This window comes from Nerophis lumbriciformis, linkage group LG26, assembly GCF_033978685.3.
Source record: "Nerophis lumbriciformis linkage group LG26, RoL_Nlum_v2.1, whole genome shotgun sequence".
In the NCBI taxonomy this organism is placed as follows: domain Eukaryota; kingdom Metazoa; phylum Chordata; class Actinopteri; order Syngnathiformes; family Syngnathidae; genus Nerophis; species Nerophis lumbriciformis.
Window position 1 is genome coordinate 34,945,691 of NC_084573.2, and position 12,351 is coordinate 34,958,041.

The 12,351-nt window shown below is 43.3% G+C and overlaps 1 protein-coding gene across 1 annotated transcript in view; it reads left to right on the forward strand.

The window, feature by feature from the left end:
- The first annotated feature begins 1,315 nt into the window (after positions 1-1,315).
- The window catches only part of tagapb (T cell activation RhoGTPase activating protein b), a 68,208-nt gene continuing 57,172 nt past the window's right edge, over positions 1,316-12,351 (forward strand). The window contains exons 1-2 of the mRNA XM_061986990.2: positions 1,316-1,497; positions 3,190-3,275. Of these exons, the coding sequence (XP_061842974.2) occupies positions 1,420-1,497; positions 3,190-3,275 (164 nt within the window). The 5' untranslated portion in view covers positions 1,316-1,419. The remainder of the gene's footprint in view (positions 1,498-3,189; positions 3,276-12,351) is intronic.

A 12,351-nucleotide genomic window follows, 5' to 3' on the forward strand; every position in this document is an offset into this window, starting at 1 on the left:
GTCGGGTCGCGGGGGCAGCAGCCTAAGCAGGGAAGCCCAGACTTCCCTCTCCCCAGCCACTTCGTCCAGCTCTTCCTGTGGGACCCCGAGGCGTTCCCAGGCCAGCTGGTAGACATAGTCTTCCCAACGTGTCCTGGGTCTTCCCCGTGGCCTCCTACCGGTCAGACGTGCCCTAAACACCTCCCTAGGGAGGCGTTCGGGTGGCATCTGGTCAGAACCACCTCATCTGGCTCCTCTCGATGTGGAGGAGCAGCGGCTTTACTTTGAGCCCCCCCCCGGATGGCAGAGCTTCTCACCCTATCTCTAAGGGAGAGCACCGGCGGAGGAAACTCATTTCGGCCGCTTGTACCCGTGATCTTGTCCTTTCGGTCATAACCCAAAGCTCATGACCATAGGTGAGGATGGGAACGTAGATCGACCGGTAAATTGAGAGCTTTGCCTTCCGGCTCAGCTCCTTCTTCACCACAACGGATCGATACAGCGTCCGCATTACTGAAGACGCCGCACCGATCCGCCTGTCGATCTCACGATCCACTCTTCCCTCACTCGTGAACAAGATTCCGAGGTACTTGAACTCCTCCACTTGGGGCAAGATCTCCTCCCCCAACCCGGAGATGGCACTCCACCCTTTTCCGGGCGAGAACCATGGACTCGGACTTGGAGGTGCTGATTCTCATCCCAGTCGCTTCACACTCGGCTGCGAACCGATCCAGCGAGAGCTGAAGATCCTGGCCAGATGAAGCCATCAGGACCACATCATCTGCAAAAAGCAGAGACCTAATCCTGCAGCCACCAAACCGGATCCCCTCAACGCCTTGACTGCGCCTAGAAATTCTGTCCATAAAAGTTATGAACAGAATGGGTGACAAAGGGCAGCCTTGGCGGAGTCCAACCCTCACTGGAAACGTGTCCGACTTACTGCCGGCAATGCGGACCAAGCTCTGGCACTGATCATACAGGGAGCGGACCGCCACAATCAGACAATGCTTAAACCAAAAACAAACAAAAGGTGAGTACCCCTAAGAAAAGACCTTGAATAGACCTGCTTTGGACACTTCATTGTGGTTAAAGAAACTTGAAATGCTATAACAAAATGATCACCTGTCCTCTATTGTGGTCTATTGGTGATGCGTTCAGTGCGACTTGGATTTAATAGTTTCACATAATAGATAGTGATGTAATGTTATGTGCTCTGTCCAGGCCGCAGTGTCCTCATTATGGGATGAAGCTGCATCAATGGAGCAGAACAAGACTTAAAGGGCCCGCTCAAACACACCAATGGGCCAGCAGGGCCTCCATTATTCCTTTCTCCCCCTCATTAGTTAGGGGGAGACTCACTTGCCTGCTGAAAACCAGCACTTCTTTCCCTCCGCTCTGCAGGGTGCTCAGCACTGGACAGGACTCCCCACAGGCGCCAGCATGGACCCACCAGGTTGTGGAGGTGCGGTAACGATGAGGAGAGGAAGCTACGACGAAGCCACGGCCTCTCTGCGCCCTGTGAGTTCTGCTTTGTACGCCTTCATTGACTCTCACCTCGTTATTCTCCGTTTCCGCTCCACAACGTTGTGCAAGTTTACTTTTACATTCCAGGGAAACAGTGGCTGACTAGGTCTGTGCCGTTAGTCATATTTTTAAAACCCAGCCTCACTGTGCATTTAGAGCTCTCGTCGCCGTCATGCTCGCTCCACAGTGTTGTGTGTGTCCCAGGAAGTCGGTCTATGTGCTTGCTGTTTCTCTGCATTTTCACTGTACTAGTTTTGTTTTGAATTAACTGCAACTTTACTTCGCGTTAAGCAGTCCAGTTCTGTTTGTGTTTGCTCCACAGTGTTGTGTGGCCATTTTAATGTTCCAAAAAAGCCAGCCTGCCTATGTGTTTCTGTTTCGCTGCATTTTCGTTATTTTATTTGGTTGTAAACTCTAGCTTCACTTGACGTTTAACATTCCAGTTGTGGCACTCCACAATGTTGTGTGTATCCATTTTTTTGTTTCCCAATGATCTTGACCGGGAAATATGAACTTTGCCAAGTAATTCCAGTCGTATCCTTGCTTGCTGCACAGTCTTGTTTTGTTCTAGGGAGCCAGTATGCTTATGTTCTCAAATTTCTCTGCACTTTTACTGTAGTATCCATTTTTATTTGGTTCTAAACCACAACATGACTTAGTGTTTAGTCTTCCAGTCGTCTTCGTGCTCGCTCCACAGTGTTGTGAGTCCAATTTTATGTTCCAGGGAGCCAGTTGGTCCATGTGCTTGCTATTTCTCTGTATTTGCACTATAACATCCCTTAGTTTTGTTTTAAACTCCAAACTTTACTTTGTGTTTAGTCTTCCAGTCGCCTAGGTGCTCACTCCACAGTGTTGTGTGGGTCCAATTTTATCTTCCAGCAAACCAGTCAATCTATGTGCTTGCCATTTCTCTGTATTTGCGCTATAATATCCCTTAGTTTTGTTTTGAATTCCAAACTTGACTTTGTGTTTAGTGTTCCAGTCGTCTCGGTGCTCACTCCACAGTGTTGTGTGTGTCCAATTTTATCTTCCAGCAAACCAGTCAATCTATGTGCTTGCCATTTCTCTGTATTTGCGCTATAATATCCCTTAGTTTTGTTTGGAACTCCACACTTTACTTTATGTTTAGTCTTCCAGTCGTCTCGGTGCTCACTCCACAGTGTTGTGTGGGTCCAATTTTATGTTCCAGCAAACCAGTCGATCTATGTGCTTGCCGTTTCTCTGTATTTGCACTATAATATCCCTTAGTTTTGTTTTAAACTACAAACTTTACTTTGTGTTTAGTGTTCCAGTTCTTTCTAAGTTCGCTCCACAATGTTGTGTGGCCATTTTTTGTTCCAGGGAGCCAGTCGCTCTGCGTGCATTGCTGTTTCTCGGCATTTGCGCAATAATAGTTATTTGTTTTGCTTTAAACTCCAAAAATTACTTCGCATTAAGCATTCCAGTTCTGTCCGTGTTCGGCCCACAGTGTTGTGTGGCCATTTTAGCCTGCCTATGTGTTTGTTTCTCTGCATTTTGTCTACGATCGTTCTTTTATTTGGTTGTACACTCCAGCTTCACTTGACGTTTAGCGTTCAAGCCGTGGCACTCCACAATGTTGTGTGAATCCATTTTCATATTCCCCAGTTATCTTCAACAGGAAATGTGGACTTTAATTTATTTTTCTGACACTTTTTTCCTCAACAGCACTTCCAAAATATGTCTCAAAGACGGCGCTCTGCCCCGTCGCTGGTTTTGGGGAAGGCTTTGGGGATACCGTGGTCTCCGATCAGGTGCGTTGAACACTTTTCTTCCTCATTATAGTTGAAAATTCATCTGCAAATGTGCTGTAAGTGTTTTGAATAGGAATGAATTTAACGCCTCACTTCATTGTGGTCAATGGCGTATTTAATTGTTTGTTTTGAAGGGCGTCAAATGCTTGTTATCATAATTGCTGCAGTCATAAATGCTTGTTTGACAGCTTGAAATCAATATATTGTGTGGAGGAACACAACATCAATTGTTCTTTTTCTTTGTGTTGAGGCAACATGAATCAATCACAGTAAAGTGGTAAGCATCCATCCATACGTCTATTCGATACTGTATATCGCTCTTCCCCATTAGGGTCACAAGCAAACTGGAGCCTATCCCAGCTGTGTTGTTTTTAACTTAATTTCATAAAGATAGAATTTTTAAAAGTTTGCCCGCATTCTTTAATTATTCAATATAAATAACTTTGGACAGCCCTAATGCAGTTAATTATTTTTGTCATTATTCATTATTTGTAATTGCAATTTTAGTGTTCGAATCGGGGTCACGGCACCAATTGCTTTAAAAATGACCTGTGTTCCTTTGGCTGAACAGTGTTGCGTTTGGACCAGTTGTTCCTCCCAGGGAATTCAAGTTTCTGGTCGTCGCTCCCGAGCTCTTTACGACACTTAAAGCTGAGTAAAAGAACCACCAGAGACAGAATAGGTATTTTGTAATATATTTGCAAAGCTTTGCAAATATCATGAGACCAGTCCAGCATAGAACATTCAATCGCGCAGCTAAGATGGTCTGATCTAAAATATGGAAACCTTCTATTCTATAAAGTCTCTCTCCCTCCCACCCTCGCTGTCTAGTCTTTCCAGCCCAAACACATGCCCATTGTCCTCCGCACCTGGACATAAGACGAGATAAAAGAAGGAGTATCTCTCCTCTCCACATTCCAAAGTCAAGGTTAGCACACAGTATTCGCAGACAACCAAAAGACCACAATTTGGAAGAAAAACACTAGCTGTTTTGTAATGTGATTATGAAAATATATACGGATATATGTAAATATCTGCCTCCGACAATAGTCAAGGAAAGAGTCGTCAAAAAATTTGGTTCAAACATCGATGACATCTATTAAACAAGACAAGAAGCAAGGAAATAAACAGAGACAGAATTCAATTTGGCTCAATTGAGGAGAAACGTGTCGACCTGTAACCTCTTACGGTGTCACTACCGACCACGCAGTCTGATAGTTTATACATCAATGATGAAATCTTAACAGTGCAACACATGTCAATACGGCCGGGTTCCATCCATCCATCCATCCATCCATCTTCTTCCGCTTATCAGAGGTCGGGTCGCGGGGGCAGCAGCCTAAGCAGGGAAGCCCAGACTTCCCTCTCCCCAGCCACTTCGTCCAGCTCCTCCCGGGGGATCCCGAGGCGTTCCCAGACCAGCCGGGATATATAGTCTTCCCAACGTGTCCTGGGTCTTCCCCGTGGCCTCCTACCGGTCGGACGTGCCCTAAACACCTCCCTAGGGAGGCGTTCGGGTGGCATCCTGACCAGATGACCGAACCACCTCATCTGGCTCCTCTCGATGTGGAGGAGCAGCGGCTTTACTTTGAGCTCCTCCCGGATGACAGAGCTTCTCACCCTATCTCTAAGGGAGAGCCCCGGCACCCGGCGGAGGAAACTCATTTGGGCCGCTTGTACCCGTGATCTTGTCCTTTCGGTCATGACCCAAAGCTCATGACCATAGGTGAGGATGGGAACGTATATCGACCGGTAAATCGAGAGCTTTGCCTTCCGGCTCAGCTCCTTCTTCACCACAACAGATCGATACAGCGTCCGCATTACTGAAGACGCCGCACCGATCCGCCTGTCGATCTCACGATCCACTCTTTCCTCACTTGTGAACAAGACTCCGAGGTACTTGAACTCCTCCACTTGGGGCAAGATCTCCTCCCCAACCCGGAGATGGCACTCCACCCTTTTCCGGGCGAGAACCGTGGACTCGGACTTGGAGGTGCTGATTCTCATCCCAGTCGCTTCACACTCGGCTGCGAACCGAGTCAGTGAGAGCTGAAGATCCTGGCCAGATGAAGCCATCAGGACCACATCATCTGCAAAAAGCAGAGACCTAATCCTGCAGCCACCAAACCAGATACCCTCAACGCCTTGACTGCGCCTAGAAATTCTGTCCATAAAAGTTATGAACAGAATCGGTGACAAAGGGCAGCCTTGGCGGAGTCCAACCCTCACCGGAAACGTGTCCGACTTATTGCCGGCAATGCGGACCAAGCTCTGACACTGATCATACAGGGAGCGGACCCCCACAATCAGACAGTCCGATACCCCATACTCTCTGAGCACTCCCCACAGGACCTCCCGAGGGACACGGTCGAATGCCTTCTCCAAGTCCACAAAACACATGTAGACTGGTTGGGCAAACTCCCATGCACCCTCAAGGAGAGTATAGATCTGGTCCCCAGTTCCACGACCAGGACGAAAACCACACTGTTCCTACTGGATCCGAGGTTCGACTATCCGGCGTAGCCTCCTCTCCAGTACACCTGAATAGACCTTACCGGGAAAGCTGAGGAGTGTGATCCCACGATAGTTGGAACACACCCTCCGGTTCCCCTTCTTAAAGAGAGGAATCACCACCCCGGTCTGCCAATCCAGAGGTACCGCCCCCGATGTCCACGCGATACTGCAGAGTCTTGTCAACCAAGACAGCCCCACAGCATCCAGAGCCTTAAGGAACTCCGGGCGGATATTTATAAATGAAGATTCCTAATGAATGACACTAGAATAAGCACACATTTGATTGGTAAATCATAGTGTAACGACCTGGAATGACACTTTATGTGTGGTGTTGGAGTTGTCCGACTTTTTGTGTGGCTGTAAACGCATCACTGGCTAAGTGCCATATGTGCATGTGTCGGCGCAAGTGAGAAAGAGCGAGCGGCTGCTGTTGATACAACAAAGTTGCTTTTGGTCTGGTTTGTACTGCAGAAAATGACCACTTTTGCTAGATGTCATTTTTTTTACTAATGTTTTGGTGATGTGTTTATGGCCGACTATAAAGAGTTTTGCTCAGTAAAGTGATGGATGGAATTCATGTCCTCAAAGCGTCTCGACAGACGTTACAATATTTGAACAATGATGACCAAAACTATTTTCTCTGTCGTGTCGAAAATTGTTATGCGCTTATTTTTAGGGACCGCAATGTCCCTTTGGGACACAGGACCCTATTGAATTTGTAAGGTTTTATTCTTTATTAGGGCCCGCATGGCCCATCGTAAAAGGGTTAGGGTTAGTTAATATTATTATTATTCCGCAGCTTTGCGCTGTAATTTGACCCCCTTAACATGCTTCATAACTCACCAAATTTGACACACACATCAGTACTGGTGAACAAAACTATTTAATCAAAAAACCAAACCCCAAAACTCAAAATTGCGCTCTAGCGCCAACCTAGGAAGAAAACACAGACAAAACTGCCTCTGACTCCCAGTACGAATGTCGTAGAGACATGAAACCAAAACCTCTATGTAGGTCTGACTCAGACCTACATTTCATACACTGACATCCTTCAGCAAGAATCATCAGGAAGTTGGCAATTCCACCTTCAAAACAAAAGTTTCGTAAAAATAGTCATTTTTGTCTCTTTGTGCTATAATTTGACCCCCTTAACATGCTTCAAAACTCACCAAACTGAACACACACATCAGGACTGGCAAAAATTGCGATCTAATAAAAAAACCTAACCCCAAATCTCAAAATTGCGCTCTAGCGCCCCCTAGGAAGAAAACACAGACAAAATTGCCTTTAACTTCCAGTACGAATGTCGTAGAGACATGAAAACACTAGACAAAAGTATTGGGACACTTAGGACTAACACTAGACAAAAGTATTGGGACACTTAGGACTAACACTAGACAAAAGTATTGGGACACTTATGGACTACAAGTAGACAAAAGTATTGGGACACTTAGGACTAACACTAGGCAAAAGTATTGGGACACTTATGGACTACAAGTAGACAAAAGTATTGGGACACTTAGGACTAACACTAGGCAAAAGTATTGGGACACTTATGGACTAACACTAGACAAAAGTATTGGGACACTTAGGACTAACACTAGGCAAAAGTATTGGGACACTTATGGACTAACACTAGGCAAAAGTATTGGGACCCTTATGGACTACAATTAGACAAAAGTATTGGGACACTTAGGACTAACACTGGACAAAAGTATTGGGACACTTAGGACTAACACTAGACAAAAGTATTGGGACACTTATGGACTACAAGTAGACAAAAGTATTGGGACACTTATGGACTACAAGTAGACAAAAGTATTGGGACACTTAGGACTAACACTAGGCAAAAGTATTGGGACACTTATGGACTACAAGTAGACAAAAGTATTGGGACACTTAGGACTAACACTAGGCAAAAGTATTGGGACACTTATGGACTAACACTAGACAAAAGTATTGGGACACTTAGGACTAACACTAGGCAAAAGTATTGGGACACTTATGGACTAACACTAGGCAAAAGTATTGGGACCCTTATGGACTACAATTAGACAAAAGTATTGGGACACTTAGGACTAACACTGGACAAAAGTATTGGGACACTTAGGACTAACACTAGACAAAAGTATTGGGACACTTATGGACTACAAGTAGACAAAAGTTTTGGGACACTTAGGACTAACACTAGGCAAAAGTATTGGGACACTTAGGACTAACACTAGACAAAAATATTGGGACACTTAGAACTAGCACTGGACAAAAGTATTGGGACACTTAGGACTAACACTGGACAAAAGTATTGGGACACTTAGTACTAATACTATACCAAAGTATTGGGACACTTAGGACTAACACTAGGCAAAAGTTTTGGGACACTTAGGACTAACACTAGACAAAAGTATTTGGACACTTAGGACTAACACTAGACAAAAGTATTGGGACACTTAGGACTAATACTAGACCAAAGTATTGGGACACTTATGGACTACAAGTAGACAAAAGTATTGGGACACTTAGGACTAACACTAGGCAAAAGTATTGGGACACTTATGGACTACAATTAGACAAATGTATTGGGACACTTAGGACTAACACTAGACAAAAGTATTGGTACACTTAGGACTAACACTAGGCAAAAGTATTGGTACACTTAGGACTAACACTAGACAAAAGTATTGGGAAATATATAGACTACAAGTAGACAAAAGTATTGGGACACTTAGGACTAACACTGGACAAAAGTATTGGGACACTTAGGACTAACACTAGGCAAAAGTTTTGGGACACTTAGGACTAACACTAGGCAAAAGTATTGGGACACTTATGGACTACAATTAGACAAAAGTATTGAGACACTTAGGACTAACACTGGACAAAAGTATTGGGACACTTAGGACTAACACTAGACAAAAGTATTGGGACACTTAGGACTAACACTAGACAAAAGTATTGGGACACTTAGGACTAACACTGGACAAAAGTATTGGGACACTTATGGACTACAAGTAGACAAAAGTATTGGGACACTTAAGACTAACGCTAGGCAAAAGTATTGGGACACTTAGATCTAACACTGGACAAAAGTATTTGGACACTTAGGACTAACACTAGACAAAAGTCTTAGGACACTTAGGACTAACACTGGACAAAAGTAATGGGACACTTAGGACTAACACTAGGCAAAAGTATTGGGACACTTAGGACTAACCCTAGGCAAAAGTATTGGGACACTTAGGACTAACACTAGGCAAAAGTATTGGGACACTTAGGACTAACACTAGACAAAAGTATTGGGACACTTATGACTAACACTAGACAAAAGATTTGGGACACTTAGGACTAACACTAAACAAAAGTTTTGGGACACTTAGGACTAACACTAGACAAACGTATTGGGACACTTATGGACTACAAGTAGACAAAAGTATTGGGACACTTAGGACTAACACTGGACAAAAGTATTGGGACACTTAGGACTAACACTAGACAAAAGTATTGGGACACTTAGGGCTAACACTAGACAAAAGTATTGGGACACTTAGGACTAACACTAGACAAAAGTATTGGGACACTTAGGACTAACACTAGGCAAAAGTATTGGGCCACTTATGGACTACAAGTAGACAAAAGTATTGGGACACTTAGGACTAACACTAGACAAAAGTATTGGGACACTTAGGGCTAACACTAGACAAAAGTATTGGGACACTTAGGACTAACACTAGGCAAAAGTATTGGGACACTTAGGACTAACACTAGGCAAAAGTATTGGGACACTTAGGACTAACACTAGGCAAAAGTATTCGGACACTTATGGACTACAAGTTGACAAAAGTATTGGGACACTTAGGACTAACACTAGGCAAAAGTATTGGGACACTTATGGGCTAAAAGTAGACAAAAGTATTAGGACACATAGGACTAACACTAGGCAAAAGTATTGGGACACTTATGGACTACAATTAGACAAAAGTATTGGGACATTTTGGACTAACACTGGACAAAAGTATTGGGACACTTAGGACTAACACTAGGCAAAAGTATTGGGACACTTAGGACTAACACTAGGCAAAAGTATTGGGACACTTAGGACTAACACTAGGCAAAAGTATTCGGACACTTATGGACTACAAGTTGACAAAAGTATTGGGACACTTAGGACTAACACTAGGCAAAAGTATTGGGACACTTATGGGCTAAAAGTAGACAAAAGTATTAGGACACATAGGACTAACACTAGGCAAAAGTATTGGGACACTTATGGACTACAATTAGACAAAAGTATTGGGACATTTTGGACTAACACTGGACAAAAGTATTGGGACACTTAGGACTAACACTAGACAAAAGTATTGGGACACTTATGGACTACAAGTAGACACAAGTATTGGGACACTTAGGACTAAAACTGGACAAAAGTATTGGGACACTTAGGACTAACACTAGAAAAAAGTATTGGGACACTTAGGACTAACACTAGGCAAAAGTATTGGGACACTTATGGACTACAAATAGACAAAAGTATTGGGACACTTAGGACTAACACTGGACAAAAGTATTGGGACACTTTGGACTAACACTAGGCAAAAGTATTGGGACACTTAGGACTAACACTAGGCAAAAGTATTGGGACACTTAGGACTAACACTAGGCAAAAGTATTTGGACACTTAGGACTAACACTAGACAAAAGTATTGGGACACTTAGGGCTAACACTAGACAAAAGTATTGGGACACTTAGGACTAACACTAGGCAAAAGTATTGGGACACTTATGGACTACAAGTAGACACAAGTATTGGGACACTTAGGACTAACACTGGACAAAAGTATTGGGACAGTTTGGACTAACACTAGACAAAAGTATTGGGACACTTAGGACTAACACTAGGCAAAAGTATTGGGACACTTATGGACTACAAGTAGACAAAAGTATTGGGACACTTAGGACTAACACTAGACAAAAGTATTGGTACACTTAGGACTAACACTAGGCAAAAGTATTGGGACCCTTATGGACTACAATTAGACAAAAGTATTGGGACACTTAGGACTAACACTGGACAAAAGTATTGGGACACTTAGGACTAACACTAGACAAAAGTATTGGGACACTTATGGACTACAAGTAGACAAAAGTTTTGGGACACTTAGGACTAACACTAGGCAAAAGTATTGGGACACTTAGGACTAACACTAGACAAAAATATTGGGACACTTAGGACTAGCACTGGACAAAAGTATTGGGACACTTAGGACTAACACTGGACAAAAGTATTGGGACACTTAGTACTAATACTAGACCAAAGTATTGGGACACTTAGGACTAACACTAGGCAAAAGTTTTGGGACACTTAGGACTAACACTAGACAAAAGTATTGGGACACTTATGGACTACAAGTAGACAAAAGTATTTAGACACTTAGGACTAACACTAGACAAAAGTATTGGGACACTTAGGACTAATACTAGACCAAAGTATTGGGACACTTATGGACTACAAGTAGACAAAAGTATTGGGACACTTAGGACTAACACTAGGCAAAAGTATTGGGACACTTATGGACTACAATTAGACAAAAGTATTGGGACACTTAGGACTAACACTAGACAAAAGTATTGGTACACTTAGTACTAACACTAGGCAAAAGTATTGGTACACTTAGGACTAACACTAGACAAAAGTATTGGGAAACATATAGACTACAAGTAGACAAAAGTATTGGGACACTTAGGACTAACACTAGGCAAAAGTATTGGGACACTTATGGACTACAAGTAGACACAAGTATTGGGACACTTAGGACTAACACTAGACAAAAGTATTGGGACACTTATGGACTACAAGTAGACAAAAGTATTGGGACACTTAGGACTAACACTGGACAAAAGTATTGGGACACTTAGGACTAACACTAGGCAAAAATATTGGGAAACTTATGGACTACAATTAGACAAAAGTGTTGGGACACTTAGGACTAACACTGGACAAAAGTATTGGAACACTTAGGACTAACACTAGACAAAAGTATTGGGACACTTATGGGCTAAAAGTAGACAAAAATATTGGGACACTTAGGACTAACACTAGGCAAAAGTATTGGGACACTTATGGGCTAAAAGTAGACAAAAGTATTGGGACACTTAGGACTAACACTAGGCAAAAGTATTGGGACACTTATGGGCTAAAAGTAGACAAAAGTATTGGGACACTTAGGATTAACACTAGGCAAAAGTATTGGGACACTTATGGACTACAAGTAGACAAAAGTATTTGGACACTTAGGACTAACACTAGGCAAAAGTATTGGGACACTTAGGACTAACACTAGACAAAAATATTGAGACACTTAGGACTAACACTAGGCAAAAGTATTGGGACACTTAGGGCTAACACTAGGCAAAAGTATTGGGACACTTAGGACTAACAGTAGACAATGACAATGTGAAACGGAATCAATTCATTTCTGTCCTCTAAATGCTACACACAATACCTTGTTGAATGGGTAAAGACGGGAAACACCAGCAAAAGTCGGTTCCCGTCCAACGCGTCTTGCAG